Source organism: Pseudophryne corroboree, chromosome 6 (assembly GCF_028390025.1).
Source record: "Pseudophryne corroboree isolate aPseCor3 chromosome 6, aPseCor3.hap2, whole genome shotgun sequence".
Lineage (NCBI taxonomy): Eukaryota > Metazoa > Chordata > Amphibia > Anura > Myobatrachidae > Pseudophryne > Pseudophryne corroboree.
Window position 1 is genome coordinate 587,445,467 of NC_086449.1, and position 18,330 is coordinate 587,463,796.

Here is an 18,330-nt window from a genome sequence, read left to right on the forward strand (position 1 = left end):
TGCCAGGTTGTCAGAAAAACGGGAGAAGAAGCCCGCCGAAAAGGGGGCGGGGCCTATTCTCAGCACACAGCGCCATTTTCCTACACAGCTCCGCTGCTAGGAAGGCTCCCAGGCTCTCCCCTGCACTGCACTACAGAAACAGGGTTAAAACAGAGAGGGGGGGCACTTATTTGGCGATATTATTATATATTAAGATGCTATAAGGGAAAACACTTATATAAGGTTGTCCCTGTATAATATAGCGTTTTGGTGTGTGCTGGCAAACTCTCCCTCTGTCTCCCCAAAGGGCTAGTGGGGTCCTGTCCTCTATCAGAGCATTCCCTGTGTGTGTGCTGTGTGTCGGTACGTGTGTGTCGACATGTATGAGGACGATGTTGGTGAGGAGGCGGAGCAATTGCCTGTAATGGTGATGTCACTCTCTAGGGAGTCGACACCGGAATGGATGGCTTATTTAGGGAATTACGTGATAATGTCAACACGCTGCAAGGTCGGTTGACGACATGAGACAGCCGGCAAACCAATTAGTACCTGTCCAGGCGTCTCAAACACCGTCAGGGGCTTTAAAACGCCCATTTACCTCAGTCGGTCGACACAGACACGGACACTGACTCCAGTGTCGACGGTGAAGAAACAAACGTATTTTCCATTTGGGCCACACGTTACATGTTAAGGGCAATGAAGGAGGTGTTACATATTTCTGATACTACAAGTACCACAAAAGAGGGTATTATGTGGGGTTTGAAAAAACTACCTGTAGTTTTTCCTGAATCAGATAAATTAAATGAAGTGTGTGATGATGCGTGGGTTTCCCCCGATAGAAAATTATTGGCGTTATACCCTTTCCCGCCAGAAGTTAGGGCGCGTTGGGAAACACCCCTTAGGGTGGATAAGGCGCTCACACGCTTATCAAAACAAGTGGCGTTACCGTCTCCAGATACGGCTGCCCTCAAGGAGCCAGCTGATAGGAGGCTGGAAAATATCCTAAAAAGTATATACACACATACTGGTGTTATACTGCGACCAGCGATCGCCTCAGCCTGGATGTGCAGCGCTGGGGTGGCTTGGTCGGATTCCCTGACTGAAAATATTGATACCCTTGACAGGGACAGTATTTTATTGACTATAGAGCATTTAAAGGATGCATTTCTATATATGCGAGATGCACAGAGGGATATTTGCACTCTGGCATCAAGAGTAAGTGCGATGTCCATATCTGCCAGAAGATGTTTATGGACACGACAGTGGTCAGGTGATGCAGATTCCAAACGGCACATGGAAGTATTGCCGTATAAAGGGGTGGAGTTATTTGGGGTCGGTCCATCGGACCTGGTGGCCACGGCAACAGCTGGAAAATCCACCTTTTTTACCCCAAGTCACATCTCAGCAGAAAAAGACACCGTCTTTTCAGCCTCAGTCCTTTCGTCCCCATAAGGGCAAGCAGGCAAAAGGCCAGTCATATCTGCCCAGGGATAGAGGAAAGGGAAGAAGACTGCAGCAGGCAGCCCATTCCCAGGAACAGAAGCCCTCCACCGCTTTTGCCAAGTCCTCAGCATGACGCTGGGGCCGTACAAGCGGACTCAGGTGCGGTGGGGGGTCGTCTCAAGAGTTTCAGCGCGCAGTGGGCTCACTCGCAAGTGGACCCCTGGATCCTACAAGTAGAATCCCAGGGGTACAGATTGGAAATTCGAGACGTCTCCCCCTCGCAGGTTCCTGAAGTCTGCTTTACCAACGTCTCCCTCCGACAGGGAGGCAGTATTGGAAACAATTCACAAGCTGTATTCCCAGCAGGTGATAATCAAAGTACCCCTCCTACAACAAGGAAAGGGGTATTATTCCACACTATATTGTGGTACTGAAGCCAGACGGCTCGGTGAGACCTATTCTAAATCTGAAATATTTGAACACTTACATACAAAGGTTCAAATCAAGATGGAGTCACTCAGAGCAGTGATAGCGAACCAGGAAGAAGGGGACTATATGGTGTCCCTGGACATCAAGGATGCTTACCTCCATGTCCCAATTTGCCCTTCTCACCAAGGGTACCTCAGGTTCGTGGTACAAAACTGTCACTATCAGTTTCAGACGCTGCCGTTTGGATTGTCCACGGCACCCCGGGTCTTTACCAAGGTAATGGCCGAAATGATGATTCTTCTTCAAAGAAAAGGCGTCTTAATTATCCCTTACTTGGACGATCTCCTGATAAGGGCAAGGTCCAGAGAACAGTTGGAGGTCTGAGTAGCACCATCTCAAGTAGTTCTACGACAGCACGGGTGGATTCTAAATATTCCAAAATTGCAGCTGTCTCCGACGACACGTCTGCTGTTCCTAGTGATGATTCTGGACACAGTCCAGAAAAAGGTGTTTCTCCCGGAGGAGAAAGCCAGGGAGTTATCCGAGCTAGTCAGGAACCTCCTAAAACCAGGAAAAGTGTCAGTGCATCATTGCACAAGGGTCCTGGGAAAAATGGTGGCTTCTTACGAAGCGATTCCATTCGGCAGATTTCACGCAAGAACTTTTCAGTGGGATCTGCTGGAAAAATGGTCCGGATCGCATCTTCAGATGCATCAGCGGATAACCCTGTCTCCAAGGACAAGGGTGTCTCTTCTGTGGTGGCTGCAGAGTGCTCATCTACTAAAGGGCCACAGATTCGGCATTCAGGACTGGGTCCTGGTGACCATGGATGCCAGCCTGAAAGGCTGGGGAGCAGTCACACAAGGAAAAAATTTCCAGGGAGTGTGATCAAGTCTGGAGACTTCTCTCCACATAAATATACTGGAGCTAAGAGCAATTTACAATGCTCTAAGCTTAGCAAGACCTCTGCTTCAAGGTCAGCCGGTATTGATCCAGTGGGACAACATCACGGCAGTCGCCCACGTAAACAGACAGGGCGGCACAAGAAGCAGGAGGGCAATGGCAGAAACTGCAAGGATTCTTCGCTGGGCGGAAAATCATGTGATAGCACTGTCAGCAGTGTTCATTCCGGGAGTGGACAACTGGGAAGCAGACTTCCTCAGCAGACACGACCTCCACCCGGGGGAGTGGGGACTTCATCGGGAAGTCTTCCACATGATTGTGAACCGTTGGGAAAGACCAAAGGTGGACATGATGGCGTCCCGCCTGAACAAAAAACTGGACAGGTATTGCGCCAGGTCAAGAGACCCTCAGGCAATAGCTGTGGACGTTCTGGTAACACCGTGGGTGTACCAGTCGGTGTATGTGTTCCCTCCTCTGCTTCTCATACCTAAGGTACTGAGAATTATAAGACGTAGAGGAGTAAGAACTATACTCGTGGCTCCGGATTGGCCAAGAAGGACTTGGTACCCGGAACTTCAAGAGATGCTCACAGAGGACTCATGGCCTCTGCCGCTAAGAAGGGACTTGCTTCAGCAAGTACCATGTCTGTTCCAAGACTTACTGCGGCTGCGTTTGACGGCATGGCGGTTGAACGCCGGATCCTAAGGGAAAAAGGCATTCCGGAAGAGGTCATTCCTACCCTGGTCAAAGCCAGGAAGGAGGTGACCGCACAACATTATAACCACATGTGGCGAAAATATGTTGCGTGGTGTGAGGCCAGGAAGGCCCCACGAAGAAATTTCAACTCGGTCGATTCCTGCATTTCCTGCAAACAGGAGTGTCTATGGGCCTCAAATTGGGGTCCATTAAGGTTCAAATTTCGGCCCTGTCGATTTTCTTCCAGAAAGAATTGGCTTCAGTTCCTGAAGTCCAGAAGTTTGTCAAGGGAGTACTGCATATACAACCCCCTTTTGTGCCTCCAGTGGCACTGTGGGATCTCAACGTAGTTCTGGGATTCCTCAAATCACATTGGTTTAAACCGCTCAAATCTGTGGATTTGAAATATCTCACATGGAAAGTGACCATGATGTTGGCCCTGGCCTCGGCCAGGCGAGTGTCAGAATTGGCGGCTTTGTCTCACAAAAGCCCATATCTGATTGTCCATTCGGACAGGGCAGAGCTGCGGACTTGTCCTCAGTTTCTCCCTAAGGTGGTGTCAGCGTTTCACCTGAACCAGCTTATTGTGGTACCTGCGGCTACTAGGGACTTGGAGGACTCCAAGTTGCTAGATGTTGTCAGGGCCCTGAAAATATAGGTTTCCAGGACGGCTGGAGTCAGGAAAACTGACTTGCTGTTATCCTGTATGCACCCAACAAACTGGGTGCTCTTGCTTCTAAGCAGACGATTGCTAGTTGGATGTGTGTGCAAGCTGAATTGTACTATTCTGTGGCAGGCCTGCCACAGCCAAAATATGTAAATGCCCATTCCACAAGGAAGGTGGGCTCATCTTGGGCGGCTGCCCGAGGGGTCTCGGCTTTACAACTTTGCCGAGCTGCTACTTGGTCAGGGGCACACCCTGGCTGAGGAGGACCTGGAGTTCTCTCACTCGGTGCTGCAGAGTCATCCGCACTCTCCCGCCCGTTTGGGAGCTTTGGTATAATCCCCATGGTCCTGACGGAGTCCCCAGCATCCACTTAGGACATCAGAGAAAATAAGAATTTACTTACCGATAATTCTATTTCTCGTAGTCCGTAGTGGATGCTGGGCGCCCATCCCAAGTGCGGATTGTCTGCAATACTTGTACATAGTTATTGTTACAAAAATCGGGTTATTATTGTTGTGAGTTATCTTTTCAGAGGCTCCGCTGTTATCATGCTGTTAACTGGGTTCAGATCACAGGTTGTACAGTGTGATTGGTGTGGCTGGTATGAGTCTTACCCGGGATTCAAAATCCTTCCTTATTGTGTACGCTCGTCCGGGCACAGTATCCTAACTGAGGCTTGGAGGAGGGTCATAGGGGGAGGAGCCAGTGCACACCACCTGATCCTAAAGCTTTTACTTTTGTGCCCTGTCTCCTGCGGAGCTGCTATTCCCCATGGTCCTGACGGAGTCCCCAGCATCCACTACGGACTACGAGAAATAGAATTATCGGTAAGTAAATTCTTATTTTTTGGTCTTTATTTTAACAAGATATCCTTGGAAGTCCTGGCTATTAGTGCAGGTTTAGCGTTCGGTAAAGGGTGGACTGTGTTGACCAACATTTTATTTGGTTTCTCTCTTAAGATGTATCTCATGCTAAATGGCTAGGATGGTGATTTTTCAAGCCTCTGCAGTTGCTCTTTATTTAAAACAAAAATTCTTTGAATAGGAGGCTGGAGTTTCCCATCACTCTGAGAGGGTGGCATCTATCCAAGCATTGGAGAACTCCCTTTTTTTTATAGCCTAGTTTCAGAATAGCCCCATCACATGATGTGTATGGTGCTAGCATACTGCATGCAATACCTCCTAATTTAAACTAATATTCCAAATTGTACACAGTACATGTTCTTCAGAAAATACATATGAATAACAAATCCATATCTGCAACATCTCTCAATCTTGATGTAACAGTCTAGTCCTTCCTAAATGCTGTTAGTTGGTTTACCATAACTGTTATTTTATAAATCTAAAACAATTCTAACCGCTACCATAATTTTATTTTTAAAACTGTTTTCATTTAATTGTTCCCTAACTGGCCCTTCAAAAAAACAGCTGGAACTTTACTTAGGCTGTTTTTAATATCTACTTTGTGGCCAGGTGAATTGCAGATTTAGTTTCTTCCTGTTTGTCATGAAAACACATTACGTTTAACCTTAATGAACAAAGTTCATTTATTCCTCAGGTGAGAAAGGCAGCGGGTTTCCAGTGTCTCCAGAACATGGTAGCAACACTTCCAAGCTCTCCAGTTTAAAGGTGTGTCCATATAGTTCATCTGGTACCACCACAGGAACACTTCCTACCTCACTCAACTTCTGTAAATCTCCCAAACAATTCAAAAGCATGTGCCATAGACCATCATCCCCAGGTGAGTAGTAAGTATTCTGTTTATGCCCATGATATAAAAAGTATTGTGTCCCTTTTACAAAAACCTGCATGACTAAAATTTGCAAATGTTGTTCTTACAGGAGAAGCATATTCTTTGGCGCATCATCACCATTCAGATCCGAGTGCTCCTCCGAACAGTCCAACAGGGCTCTCCTCACAGCAGTCTACATCACCTCACAGTCCTCCACCTCCACATCTCTCCTCCTCTAACATTCCAGCCCCTTACTCAACAACCAGCCTTTCATCTCACACCACACCATGTAAAGCCACGGTATGCCATACCTCTGGCACTCACAGAGGAAGTAATTCAGCAGCATCCAGCCAGTCTCTCCTGAAAGTCAACCAACCTCCCCCACCACTCTCTGCCTGTAGTCATCCTTGCAATGGGCATTGTAGTGGAACAAATGCACTACAGGGAGGAAGCGCTCACGGGACCACTACCAGGTACAGTAACTGAAAGGGAACCCAGTTAAAATTTATGTCCTAGCTAGTGCTAAGTGAGAAATATGGACTTTTAAATGAACTACCCCGAAGTACAGCTAGGTGTATAGCGTCTGTTGGGTCTTATTTATTGCAGGGCAGCTTTCAAGTGTAATGCTAATCTTAATTCTTTAGGGAGTCAACATGCAGAGGACGCAAATTTTCAAATGTTTCAAGCTGCTCAGCCATACAGTCTTGTGAGGGGGATGAGGGTCTGGGAGAAGATGAAGACAGCAGCTCAGAACATAGCTCATCGTGCACATCTTCCTCCACCAACCAGAGAGATGGCAAGTTCTGTGACTGCTGCTACTGCGAGTTCTTTGGCCACAACACGGTGAGACACCAGTTCCTTTTATGAAAACGAATGCTTGAGTAGTAAATCATGATGATCATAGAGATTTAGTTTGGCTGGAGCGCGTACAATCCTGTTCCTGTTTTTCATTGGGTACTACACTTTTGGAAAGGCTTGAGACAGCTTAATCAGTATATTCTGGTAGCTGATGTCCTTAGCCAGAGTTTTTTCATAACAGAATCCTAATTTGTTATTACAGAAAATTATAATGGGGCTTTCACCCTTGGGCAACCTTTTTCCCTCCACTTTCCTATAAAACCCCTTTCGTCTCCCCACCCCCATTCCTCCTGTTAAGTGAAGCCAGATCGCACCTCACCTTACATTGCATGATATCCAATCCGTACAGTCCTCCTTGCATAGAGCACTATTGGAGATGGAAGGTCGGCTTGTAGTAGCTATGAGCCATAGTATGTGGCATGGAAAATGATATAATCATAAGTTCAGTCCACACTACCAGTCAAAAGATTTAGAACACTCCCATTTCTCTGACGTCCTAGTGGATGCTGGGGACTCCGTAAGGACCATGGGGAATAGACGGCTCCGCAGGAGACTGGGCACATCTAAAGAAAGATTTAGGACTATCTGGTGTGCACTGGCTCCTCCCCCCATGACCCTCCTCCAAGCCCCAGTTAGATTTATGTGCCCGGCTGAGCTGGATGCACACTAGGGGCTCTCCTGAGCTCCTAGAAGAAAGTATAGTTTAGGTTTTTTATTTTCAGTGAGACCTGCTGGCAACAGGCTCACTGCAACGCGGACCCGACCTCGTCGTCCGTTCCCGAAACCGCGCCGCCGTCCCCCTTACAGAGCCAGAAACAAGAAGGTGGTCCGGAAAATCGGCGGCTGAAGACTTCTGTCTTCTCCAAGGTAGCGCACAGCACTGCAGCTGTGCGCCATTGCTCCTCATGCACACCACACACTGCGGTCACTGATGGGGGGGGGCGCCCTGAGCAGCAATAATAACACCTTGGCTGGCAAAACTAACACCATATATAGCCCCAGAGGCTATATAGGTGTATATTAACCCCTGCCAGAAACGATAAAATAGCGGGAGAAAGCCCGCCGAAAAAGGGGCGGAGCCAACTCCCTCAGCACACTGGCGCCATTATTCCCTCACAGCTTCGCTGGAAGGAAGCTCCCTGGCTCTCCCCTGCAGTCCTGCACTACAGAAAGGGTAAAAAAAGGAGGGGGGGGCACAATTTAGGCGCAATATATATATATATATATATTATATATATATATATATATATATATATATATATATATATATATATATATATATATAATATATAGGCAGCTATAGGGGAAAACACTCTGTATAGTGATATCCCTGTGTTATATAGCGCCCTGGTGTGTGCTGGCATACTCTCCCTCTGTCTCCCCAAAGCGCTTTGTGGGGTCCTGTCCTCTGTAAGAGCATTCCCTGTGTGTCTGCTGTGTGTCGGTACTGCTGTGTCGACATGTATGATGAGGATAATGATGTGGAGGCGGAGCAAATGCCTGTGAATGTGATGTCACCCCCTGCGGGGTCGACACCAGTGTGGATGGACTTATGGAAGGAATTACATGACAGTGTCAGCTCCTTACATAAAAGGTTTGACGACATAGGACAGCCGGCTACTCAGCTTGTGCCTGTCCAAGCGTCTCAAATGTCATCAGGGGCTATAAAACGCCCGCTACCTCAGATGACAGATACAGATGTCGACACGGATACCGACTCCAGTGTCCACAAATTCTACGGACTACGAGAAATAGATTTACCGGTGAGTAAAATCTTATTTTCTCTTACGTCCTAGAGGATGCTGGGGACTCTGTAAGGACCATGGGGTATAGATGGGCTCCGCAGGACACATGGACACTATAAAGAACTTTAGATGGGTGTGCACTGGCTCCTCCCTCTATGCCCCTCCTCCAGACCTCAGTTAGATCCTGTGCCTAGAGGAGACTGAGTGCACTACAGGGGAGCTCTCCTGAGTTTCTCTGAAAACTAATTTTGTTATGTTTTTTATTTTCAGGGAGCACTGCTGGCAACAGGCTCCCTGCATCGTGGGACTGAGGAGAGAGAAGCAGACCTACTTAAATGATAGGCTCTGCTTCTTAGGCTACTGGACACCATTAGCTCCAGAGGGTCGGAACGCAGGTCTCACCCTCGCCGTTCGTCCCGGAGCCGCGCCGCCGTCCTCCTCACAGAGCCGGAAGATAGAAGCCGGGTGAGTATAAGAAGAAAGAAGACTTCAAAGGCGGCAGAAGACTTCAGATCTTCTCTGAGGTAACGCGCAGCGGTAACTCTGCGCGCCATTGCTCCCACACACAACACACACAGCGGGCACTGAAGGGTGCAGGGCGCAGGGGGGGCGCCCTGGGCAGCAATTATAAACCTCTAGGGACTGGCTAATATATATATATATAAGGGCTGCAGAGGCAGTATATTTTATAATCCCCCACCAGTATAGTAAGTTTGAGCGGGACCGAAGCCCGCCGCTGAGGGGGTGGAGCTTGATCCTCCAGCACTAACCAGCGCCATTTTCTCCACAGCACACTGCAGAGAAGCTGGCTCCCCGGACTCTCCCCTGCTGAACACGGTGACAGAGGGCAAAAAAGAGGGGGGCACTTTTTATTGGCGCGGTGAGTGTATATTTATATATTTATATAAAAGCGCTGTTTTGTCTGGGAATTTGGTTTCCAGTGTCAGTTGGCGCTAGGTGTGTGCTGGCATACTCTCTCTCTGTCTCTCCAAAGGGCCTTGTTGGGGAATTGTCTCCATATAGATATATCCCTGAGTGTGTGGTGGTGTCTGTACGCGTGTGTCGGCATGTCTGAAGCGGAAGGCTCATCTAAGGAGGAGGTGGAGCAGATGATTGTGGTGTCTCCGTCGGCAACGCCGACACCTGATTGGTTGGATATGCTGAATGTTTTAAATGCAAATGTGTCTTTATTACATCAGAGGTTGGATAAAGCAGAGTCCAGGGATAGAACAGGGAGTCCATCCATGGATTTGGCAGTGTCACAGGGCCCTTCAGGGTCTCAGAAACGTCCCCTGTCCCAAGTACCAGACACTGATACCGACACGGATTCTGATTCCAGTGTCGACTACGATGATGCGAGGTTTCACCCAAGGGTGGCCAAAAGTATGCATTATATGATTATTGCAATAAAGGATGGTTTACATATCACTGATGACCCCTCTGTCCCGGACAAGAGCGTACACATGTTTAAGGAAAAGAAACCTGAGGTAACCTTTCCCCCATCTCATGAGCTGAACGCGTTATTTGAAAAGGCTTGGGAAACTCCAGAGAAGAAACTGCAGATTCCCAAAAGAATTCTTGTGGCGTATCCTTTCCCTGCGCAGGACAGGTTACGGTGGGAATCCTCACCCAGGGTGGAAAAGGCTTTAACGCGCTTGTCCAAAAAGGTGGCGCTACCGTCTCCAGACACGGCAGCCCTCAAGGATCCTGCTGATCGCAGACAGGAAACTACCTTAAAATCTATTTATACACATACGGGGGCCTTGCTCAGACCGGCAATAGTGTCGGCTTGGGTTTGTAGCGCTGTTGCGGCTTGGACGGATACTTTGTCAGCTGACATTGATACCCCGGATAAGGATACCATTTTATTGACCTTAGGTCACATTAAAGATGCAGTCTTATATATGAGAGACGCTCAGAGAGACGTTGGTCTGCTAGGTTTAAGAGCCAACGCCATGGCGATTTCTGCTAGGCGAGCACTGTGGACCCGTCAATGGACGGGTGATGCCGACTCAAAGAAGCATATGGAAGTTTTACCTTACAAAGGTGAGGATTTATTTGGGGAAGGTCTCGCGGACCTGGTTTCCACAGCTACCGGGGGCAAATCTGCTTTTCTCTGACGTCCTAGTGGATGCTGGGAACTCCGTAAGGACCATGGGGAATAGACGGGCTCCGCAGGAGACTGGGCACACTAATAGAAAGATTAGGTACTATCTGGTGTGCACTGGCTCCTCCCTCTATGCCCCTCCTCCAGACCTCAGTTAGAATCTGTGCCCGGCCAGAGCTGGATGCACCTAGTGGGCTCTCCTGAGCTTACTAGAAAAGAAAGTATTTGTTAGGTTTTTTATTTTCAGTGAGATCTGCTGGCAACAGACTCACTGCTACGAGGGACTGAGGGGAGAGAAGCAAACCTACCTGCTTGCAGCTAGCTTGTGCTTCTAAGGCTACTGGACACCATTAGCTCCAGAGGGATCGAACACAGGGCCCGACCTCGATCGTCCGTTCCCGGAGCCGCGCTGCCGTCCCCCTTGCAGAGCCAGAAGACGGAAGATTCCAGGAGAAAATCGGCGGCTGAAGACTCCGGTCTTCAATAAGGTAGCGCACAGCACTAAAGCTGTGCGCCATTGCTCCCACAGCACACCACACGCTCCGGTCACTGGTGGGTGCAGGGCGCTGGGGGGGGGGGGCGCCCTGGGCTGCAATTAGATTACCTTTTGGCAATAAAAACACACATAATACAGTCTAGTACTGTATATGTGTAAAAACCCCCGCCATTAAAGTACATAAAAGGACAGAAGCCCGCCGCTGAGGGGGCCGGGCCTTCTTCCTCAGCACACCGGCGCCATTTTCTCTTCACAGCTCAGCTGGAAGGAAGCTCCCCAGGCTCTCCCCTGCAGTATCCTGGTACACAAAGGGTGAAAAGAGAGGGGGGGGCACATAAATTTAGGCGCAAAATTTGTATATACAGCAGCTACTGGGTAAACACTGAGTTGTAGTGTAATCCCTGGGTTATTATAGCGCTGGGGTGTGTGCTGGCAAACTCTCTCTCTGTCTCTCCAAAGGGCCTGGTGGGGGAACTGTCTTCAAATAGAGCATCCCCTGTGTGTGTGGTGTGTCGGTACGCGTGTGTCGACATGTCTGAGGTAAAAGGCCCCTCTAAGGAGGTGATAGAGCGGATATGTGTGTGGGAGGGTGTCTCCGTCGACAGCGCCGAAACCTGTTTGGATATGTGTAAGTGCTGAGGTAAAATTATTGCACAAAAGGTTAGGGAACAGAAAGGAAATCTACCCTGGTCTGTCCCTATGTCACAGAGACCTTCAGAGTCTCTCTATGCTCACTATCCAAAATAACAAACACTGGTATCGACACGGAGTTTAACTCCACTGTCGACTATGATAATGCAAAGTTACAGCCAAGAGGGCTAAAAGATATTCAATATATGATTATTGGAATAAAAGATGATTTGCATATCACTGATGACTCATCTGTCCCTGACACGAGAGTACACATGTTAAGGGGAAGAATGCTGAGGTAAATTTCCCTCCTCTCATGAGGAAAAAGAGCGGGAATCTCCAGACAAGAGACGGCAGCTTCCCACAAGAGAGTTCTCAGGCTGTATCCTTTCCCCACTAGGGCCAGGATGTGTTGAGAATCTTCCCCTTGGGTGTCCTGTTTGCACTAGCTATTCTCAGGGATCCTGCAGATAGTGTGCACATTCTAGTATACTACCCAGACCGGCGATTGTGTCGGCATGGGTTTATAGCGCTGTGGCAGCGTGGACAGGTACCTTATCAGCAGAGATTGAGACCCTAGTATGCATATAAATATATTAAGATGCTGTCTTAAGTGATAGATATATAATTATAAAGCATGCCCAAAGGGACATGAGTATACTGGGTACTAGAGTCAAAGCTATGTCGATTTCTGCTTGACGTGTCCTGTAGAATATACATTGGACAGATGATGCAGACTTAAGAGGCATATGGAAGGCTGAGGATTGTGTGGAGAAAGGTTCTCGGGCCTGGTCTCCACAGCTATAGTTGGTAATTCTGCTAGTTGCTCTATATTCCTGCACAGCCTAGGAAAGCACGACATTATTAAATGCAGCTTTTCGAATAAAGAAACAAGAAAGTCTGAGGTGCGTCCTTTCTTGTCAGAGCCGGGGGCAGATGAAAGAAGCTGTACAACACAGCTAGTCCACAGGAACAGAAGTCCTCCCCGGCCTCTACAAAAATCCACCGCATGTCGCTGGGGCTCCACAGGCGGAGCTAGGCCCGGTGGGGACACTCCTTCGTAAGTTCAGCCACAAGTGGGTTCACTCCCTGTTAGATCCCTGGGCAATAGAAATTGTGTCGCAGGGATACAGGCTGGACTGTGAGAAGATGCCCCCTCACCGATGACCCGGCGGGCTTCCCCCCAAGAGAGGGAGCCAGTGTTAACTGCAATTCGCAAATTGTATCTTCAACAGGTGGTGGTCAAGGGTCCCCTCCTTCAACAAGAGGGTGTTATTATTCGACCATGTTGTAATCCCGAATCCAGACGGTTCGGTTAGACCCATATTGAATTAAAATCCCTGAACATATACCTGAAAAGGTTCAAGTTCAAGCTGGAATCGCTAAGAGCGGTCATTGCAAGCCTGAAAAGAATCTGGACATAAGGGATGCATACCTTCAGGTCCCCATTTATCCACCTCATCAGGCGTACCTCAGAATTGCGGTACGGGATTGTCATTTACCAATTTCACCAAGGTAATGGCGGATATGATGGTGCTCCTGCGGAAGCAAGGTGTCACTATTATCACATACTTGGATGATCTACTCATAAAAGCGAGATCAAGAGAGCAGTTGCTGGACAGCGTATCACTTTCTCTGGAAGTGAAACGGCAACACGACTGGATTCTATATATTCCGAAGTCGCAGTTGGTTCCTACAGCTCATCTGCCTCGCCTAGGCATGATCCTAGGCACAGACCAGAAAAGGGTTTATCTCCCGATAGAGAGAGCTCAGGAGCTCATGACACTGGTCAGGACTCTATTGAAAAACAAAACAGGTGTCAGTGCATCACTGCACTCGAGTCCTGGGAAGGATGGTGGCATCATACGAGGCCATCCCCTTCGGCTGGTTCCATGCAAGGACAATGGAACTTACTGGACAAGTGGTCCGGATCACATCTTCAGATGCATCGGTTAATCACCCTATCCCCCAGGGCCAGGGTGTCTCTCCTGTGGTGGCTGCGGAGTGCTCACCTTCTCGAGGGCCGCAGATTCGGCATTCAGGACTGGGTCCTGGTTACCACGGATGCAAGCCTCCGAGGGTGGGGGGCAGTTACACAGGGAAGAAAATTCCAAGGTTTGTGGTCAAGCCAACAGACTTGCCTTCACATCAATATCCTGGAACTAAGGGCCATATACAACCCCCAAGTCAAGCGGAGTTCCTGCTTCGCGACCAACCGGTTCTGATCCAGTCAGACCGCAGGGGCTCATGTAAACCGCCAAGGCGGCACAAGGAGCAGGGTGGCGAGGGTAGAAGCCACCAGAATTCTTCGCTGGGCGGAGAATCAAGTAAGCGCACTGTCAGCAGTGTTCATTCCGGGAGTGGACAACTGGGAAGCAGACTTCCTCAGCAGGCACGACCTCCACCCGGAAAAGTGGTGACTTCATCAGGAAGTCTTCACGCAGTTTTGCAAATTGATGGGAACTGCCTCAGGTGGACTAGATGGCGTCCCACCTCAATATAAAGATAAAAAAAGGTTTTACGCTGGGTCAAGGGACTCTCAGGCGATAGCTGTGGTTGCACTAGTAACACCGTGGGTGTTCCAGTCGGTCTATGTATTCCCTCCTCTTCCTCTCAGACCCAAGGGCTGAGAATTGTAATAAAAGGAGGAGTGTGAACAATATTCTTTGCTCCGGATTGGCCAAGAAGGACTCGGTACCCGGAACTGCAAGAAATGCTCTCAGAGGCCTCTGCCTCTCATACAGGACATGTTGCAACAGGGGCCCTGTCTGTTCCAAGACTTACCGCGGCTGCGTTTGACGGCATGGCGGTTGAACGCCGTATCCTAGCGGAAAAGGGCATTCCGGATGCAGTTATTCCTACGCTGATAAAGGCTAGGAAGGACGTGACAGCAAGACTTTTTCACTGTATATGGCGAAAATAGGTTGCTTGGTGTGTGGCCGGGAAGGCCCTACAGAGGAATTCCAGCGGGGTCGATTCCTGCACTTCCTACAGTCAGGAGTGACTATGGGCCTAAAATTAGGATCCATAAGGGTCAAGATTTCGGCCCTATCCCTTTTTCTCTCAAAAAGAACTGGCTTCACTGCCTGAAGTTCAGACGTTGTTACAAGGGTGCTGCGTATTCAGCCTCCTTTTGTGCCACCAGTGGCACCTTGGGATCTTAACGTTGTGTTGGATTCCTAAAATCCCACTGGTTTGAGCCACTTAAGACCGTGGAGCTAAAATATCTCACGTGGAAAGTGGTCATGCTTTTGGCCTTAGCTTGGACTAGGCGTGTGTCAGAATTGGCGGCTTTGTCATGTAAGAGCCCATATCTGATCTTCCATATGGAAAGGGCAGAATTGAGGACTCGTCCCCAATTTCTCCCTAAGGTGGTATCATCGTTTCATTTGAACCAACCTATGGTGGTGCCTGCGGCTACTAGGGACTTGGAGGACTCCAAGTTGCTGGATGTGGTCCGAGCCCTGAAAATTTATGTTTCCAGGACGGCTAGAGTCAGAAAAACTGACTCGCTATTTATCCTGCATGCACCCAACAAGCTGGGTGCTCCTGCTTAAAAGCAGACTATTGCTCGCTGGATCTGTGGCACGATTCAGCTGGCACATTCTGCGGCTGGACTGCCGCATCCTAAATCAGTAAAAGCCCATTCCACAAGGAAGGTGGGCTCTTTCTTGGGCGGCTGCCCGAGGGGTCTTGGCATTACAGCTTTGCCAAGCTGCTACTTGGTCGGGTTCAAACACTTTTGCAAAATTCTGCAAGTTTGATACCCTGGCTGAGGAGGACCTTGAGTTTGCTCATTCGGTGCTGCAGAGTCATCCGCACTCTCCCGCCCGTTTTGGAGCTTTGGTATAATCCCCATGGTCCTTACGGAGTTCCCAGCATCCACTAGGACGTCAGAGAAAATAAGAATTTACTCACCGGTAATTCTATTTCTCGTAGTCCGTAGTGGATGCTGTGCGCCCGTCCCAAGTGCGGACTCTCTGCAATACATGTATATAGTTATTGCTTAACTTAAGGGTTATTGTTATGAGCCATCTTTTGAATGAGGCTCAGTTTTTTGTTCATACTGTTAACTGGGTATAGTTATCACGAGTTGTACGGTGTGATTGGTGTGGCTGGTATGAGTCTTACCCTGGATTCCAAATCCTTTCCTTGTAATGTCAGCTCTTCCGGGCACAGTTTCCTTAACTGAGGTCTGGAGGAGGGGCACAGAGGGAGGAGCCAGTGCACACCAGATAGTACCTAATCTTTCTATTAGTGTGCCCAGTCTCCTGCGGAGCCCGTCTATTCCCCATGGTCCTTACGGAGTTCCCAGCATCCACTACGGACTACGAGAAATAGAATTACCGGTGAGTAAATTCTTATTTTTTACCTTATGTTTCCCCACAGCAAAAGAAAACGCCGCAATATCAGATGCAGTCCTTTCGGTCGCATAAGTCCAGAAGAGGTCGGGGCTCTTCCTTCCTCGCCAGAGGTAAGGGAAAAAGCTGCCTGCTACGGCTAGTTCCCAGGAGCAGAAGTCCTCCCCGGCCTCTACTAAATCCACCGCATGACGCTAGGGCTCCACTGAGGGAGTCTGCGCCAGTGGGGGCACGTCTTCGTCTCTTCAGCCACGTCTGGGTTCAGTCGGACGTGGATCCTTGGGCAATGGAAATTGTATCCCAAGGATACAAGCTAGAATTCGAAGACATGCCTCCTCGCCGGTTTTTCAAATCGGCTCTACCAGCTTCTCCCCCAGAGAGGGAGATAGTTTTAGCTGCAATTCAAAAACTCTGTCAACAAGAAGTGGTTGTCGAGGTTCCCCTAGTTCAACAGGGGAAGGGGTACTATTCAACCCTATTTGTGGTCCCGAAACCGGATGGCTCGGTCAGACCCATTCTAAATTTAAAATCCCTAAACCTGTACTTGAAAAAGTTCAAATTCAAGATGGAATCGCTTCGGGCAGTTATCTCCAGCCTGGAGGGAGTGGGGGGGGGAATTTATGGTGTCACTGGACATAAAGGACGCATACCTTCATGTCCCCATATATCCCCCTCATCAGGCGTACCTGAGATTCGCTGTACAGGACTGTCATTACCAGTTTCAGACGTTGCCGTTTGGGCTTTCCACGGCCCCGAGGATTTTCACCAAGGTAATGGCGGAAATGATGGTGCTCCTGCGCAGGCAGGGAGTCACAATTATCCCGTACTTGGACGATCTCCTGATAAAGGCGAGATCGAAAGATCAGTTGCTGAAAAGCGTGGCGCTCTCCCTGAGAGTGCTGCAGCAACATGGCTGGATTCTGAATCTACCATAGTCACAGTTGGTTCCAACAACTCGGCTATCTTTCTTAGGCATGATTCTGGACACGGAACAAAAGAGGGTTTTTCTCCCAATGGAAAAAGCCCAGGAACTCCGGAACATGGTCAGAGACCTGTTAAAATCGAAAAGAGTGTCAGTCCATCAATGCACTCGAGTACTGGGGAAAATGGTGGCGACCTACGAGGCCTTCCCCTTCGGCAGGTTTCATGCGAGGACGTTTCAGTGGGACCCTCTGGACAAGTGGTCTGGGTCCCATCTTCAAATTCATCAGAAAATAAGCCCAGGGCAAGGGTGTCTCTCCTGTGGTGGCTGCAGAGTGCTCACCTTCTAGAGGGTCGCAGGTTCGGCATTCAAGACTGGGTTCTGGTAACCACGGACGCGAGCCTCCGAGGATGGGGAGCAGTCACACAAGGAAGAAACTTTCAGGGGATATGGTCAAGCCAGGAGGCTTGTCTGCACATCAACGTACTGGAATTGAGGGCCATATACAACGGACTGCGTCAAGCGGAGAATCTTCTTCGCGACCTACCGGTTCTGATTCAATCAGACAACGTCACAGCCGTGGCTCATGTAAACCGCCAAGGCGGAACAAGGAGCAGAGTGGCAATGGCGGAAGCCACCAGGATTCTGCGCTGGGCGGAAAATCACATAAGTGCTTTGGCAGCAGTCTTCATTCCGGGATTGGACAACTGGGAAGCAGACTTCCTCAGCAGACACGATCTCCATCCAGGAGAGTGGGGACTTCATTGGGAAGTTTTTGCAGAGATAACAAGTCATTGGGGACTTCCTCAAATAGACATGATGGCGTCACGCCTCAGCAAGAAGCTTCGGAGGTATTGTGCCAGGTCAAGGGACCCTCAGGCAGTAGCGGTGGACGCCCTGGTGACACCGTGGGTGTTTCAGTCGGTCTATGTGTTCCCTCCTCTTCCACTCATCTCAAAGATATTGAGAATCATAAGACGAAAAAGAGTGCAGACAATACTCATTGTTCCAGATTGGCCTCGAAGGGCCTGGTATTCCGATCTTCAGGACATGCTCACAGAAGATCCGTGGCCTCTTCCTCTCAGAGAGGACCTGTTGCAACAGGGGCCCTGCGTGTTCCAAGACTTACCGCGGTTACGTTTGACGGCATGGCGGTTGAACACCGAATCCTAGCTGGGAAAGGCATTCCGGTAGAAGTCATCCCTACTCTGATGAAGGCTAGAAAGGAGGTGACGGCGAAACATTATCACCGTATCTGGAGAAAGTATGTATCTTGGTGTGAATCCAAGAATGCTCCTACGGAAGTTTTCCATCTGGGCCGTTTTCTCCACTTTCTACAGACAGTAGTGGATATGGGCCTAAA

The 18,330-nt window shown here is 49.1% G+C and overlaps 1 protein-coding gene across 2 annotated transcripts in view; it reads left to right on the plus strand.

The window, feature by feature from the left end:
- The window catches only part of FAM193B (family with sequence similarity 193 member B), a 138,308-nt gene that overhangs the window by 54,393 nt on the left and 65,585 nt on the right, over positions 1–18,330 (plus strand). For both annotated transcript variants that reach the window (XM_063927967.1, XM_063927968.1), the window contains 3 exons: positions 5,675–5,857; positions 5,958–6,321; positions 6,493–6,691. In XM_063927967.1, the coding sequence (XP_063784037.1) occupies positions 5,675–5,857; positions 5,958–6,321; positions 6,493–6,691 (746 nt within the window). The remainder of the gene's footprint in view (positions 1–5,674; positions 5,858–5,957; positions 6,322–6,492; positions 6,692–18,330) is intronic.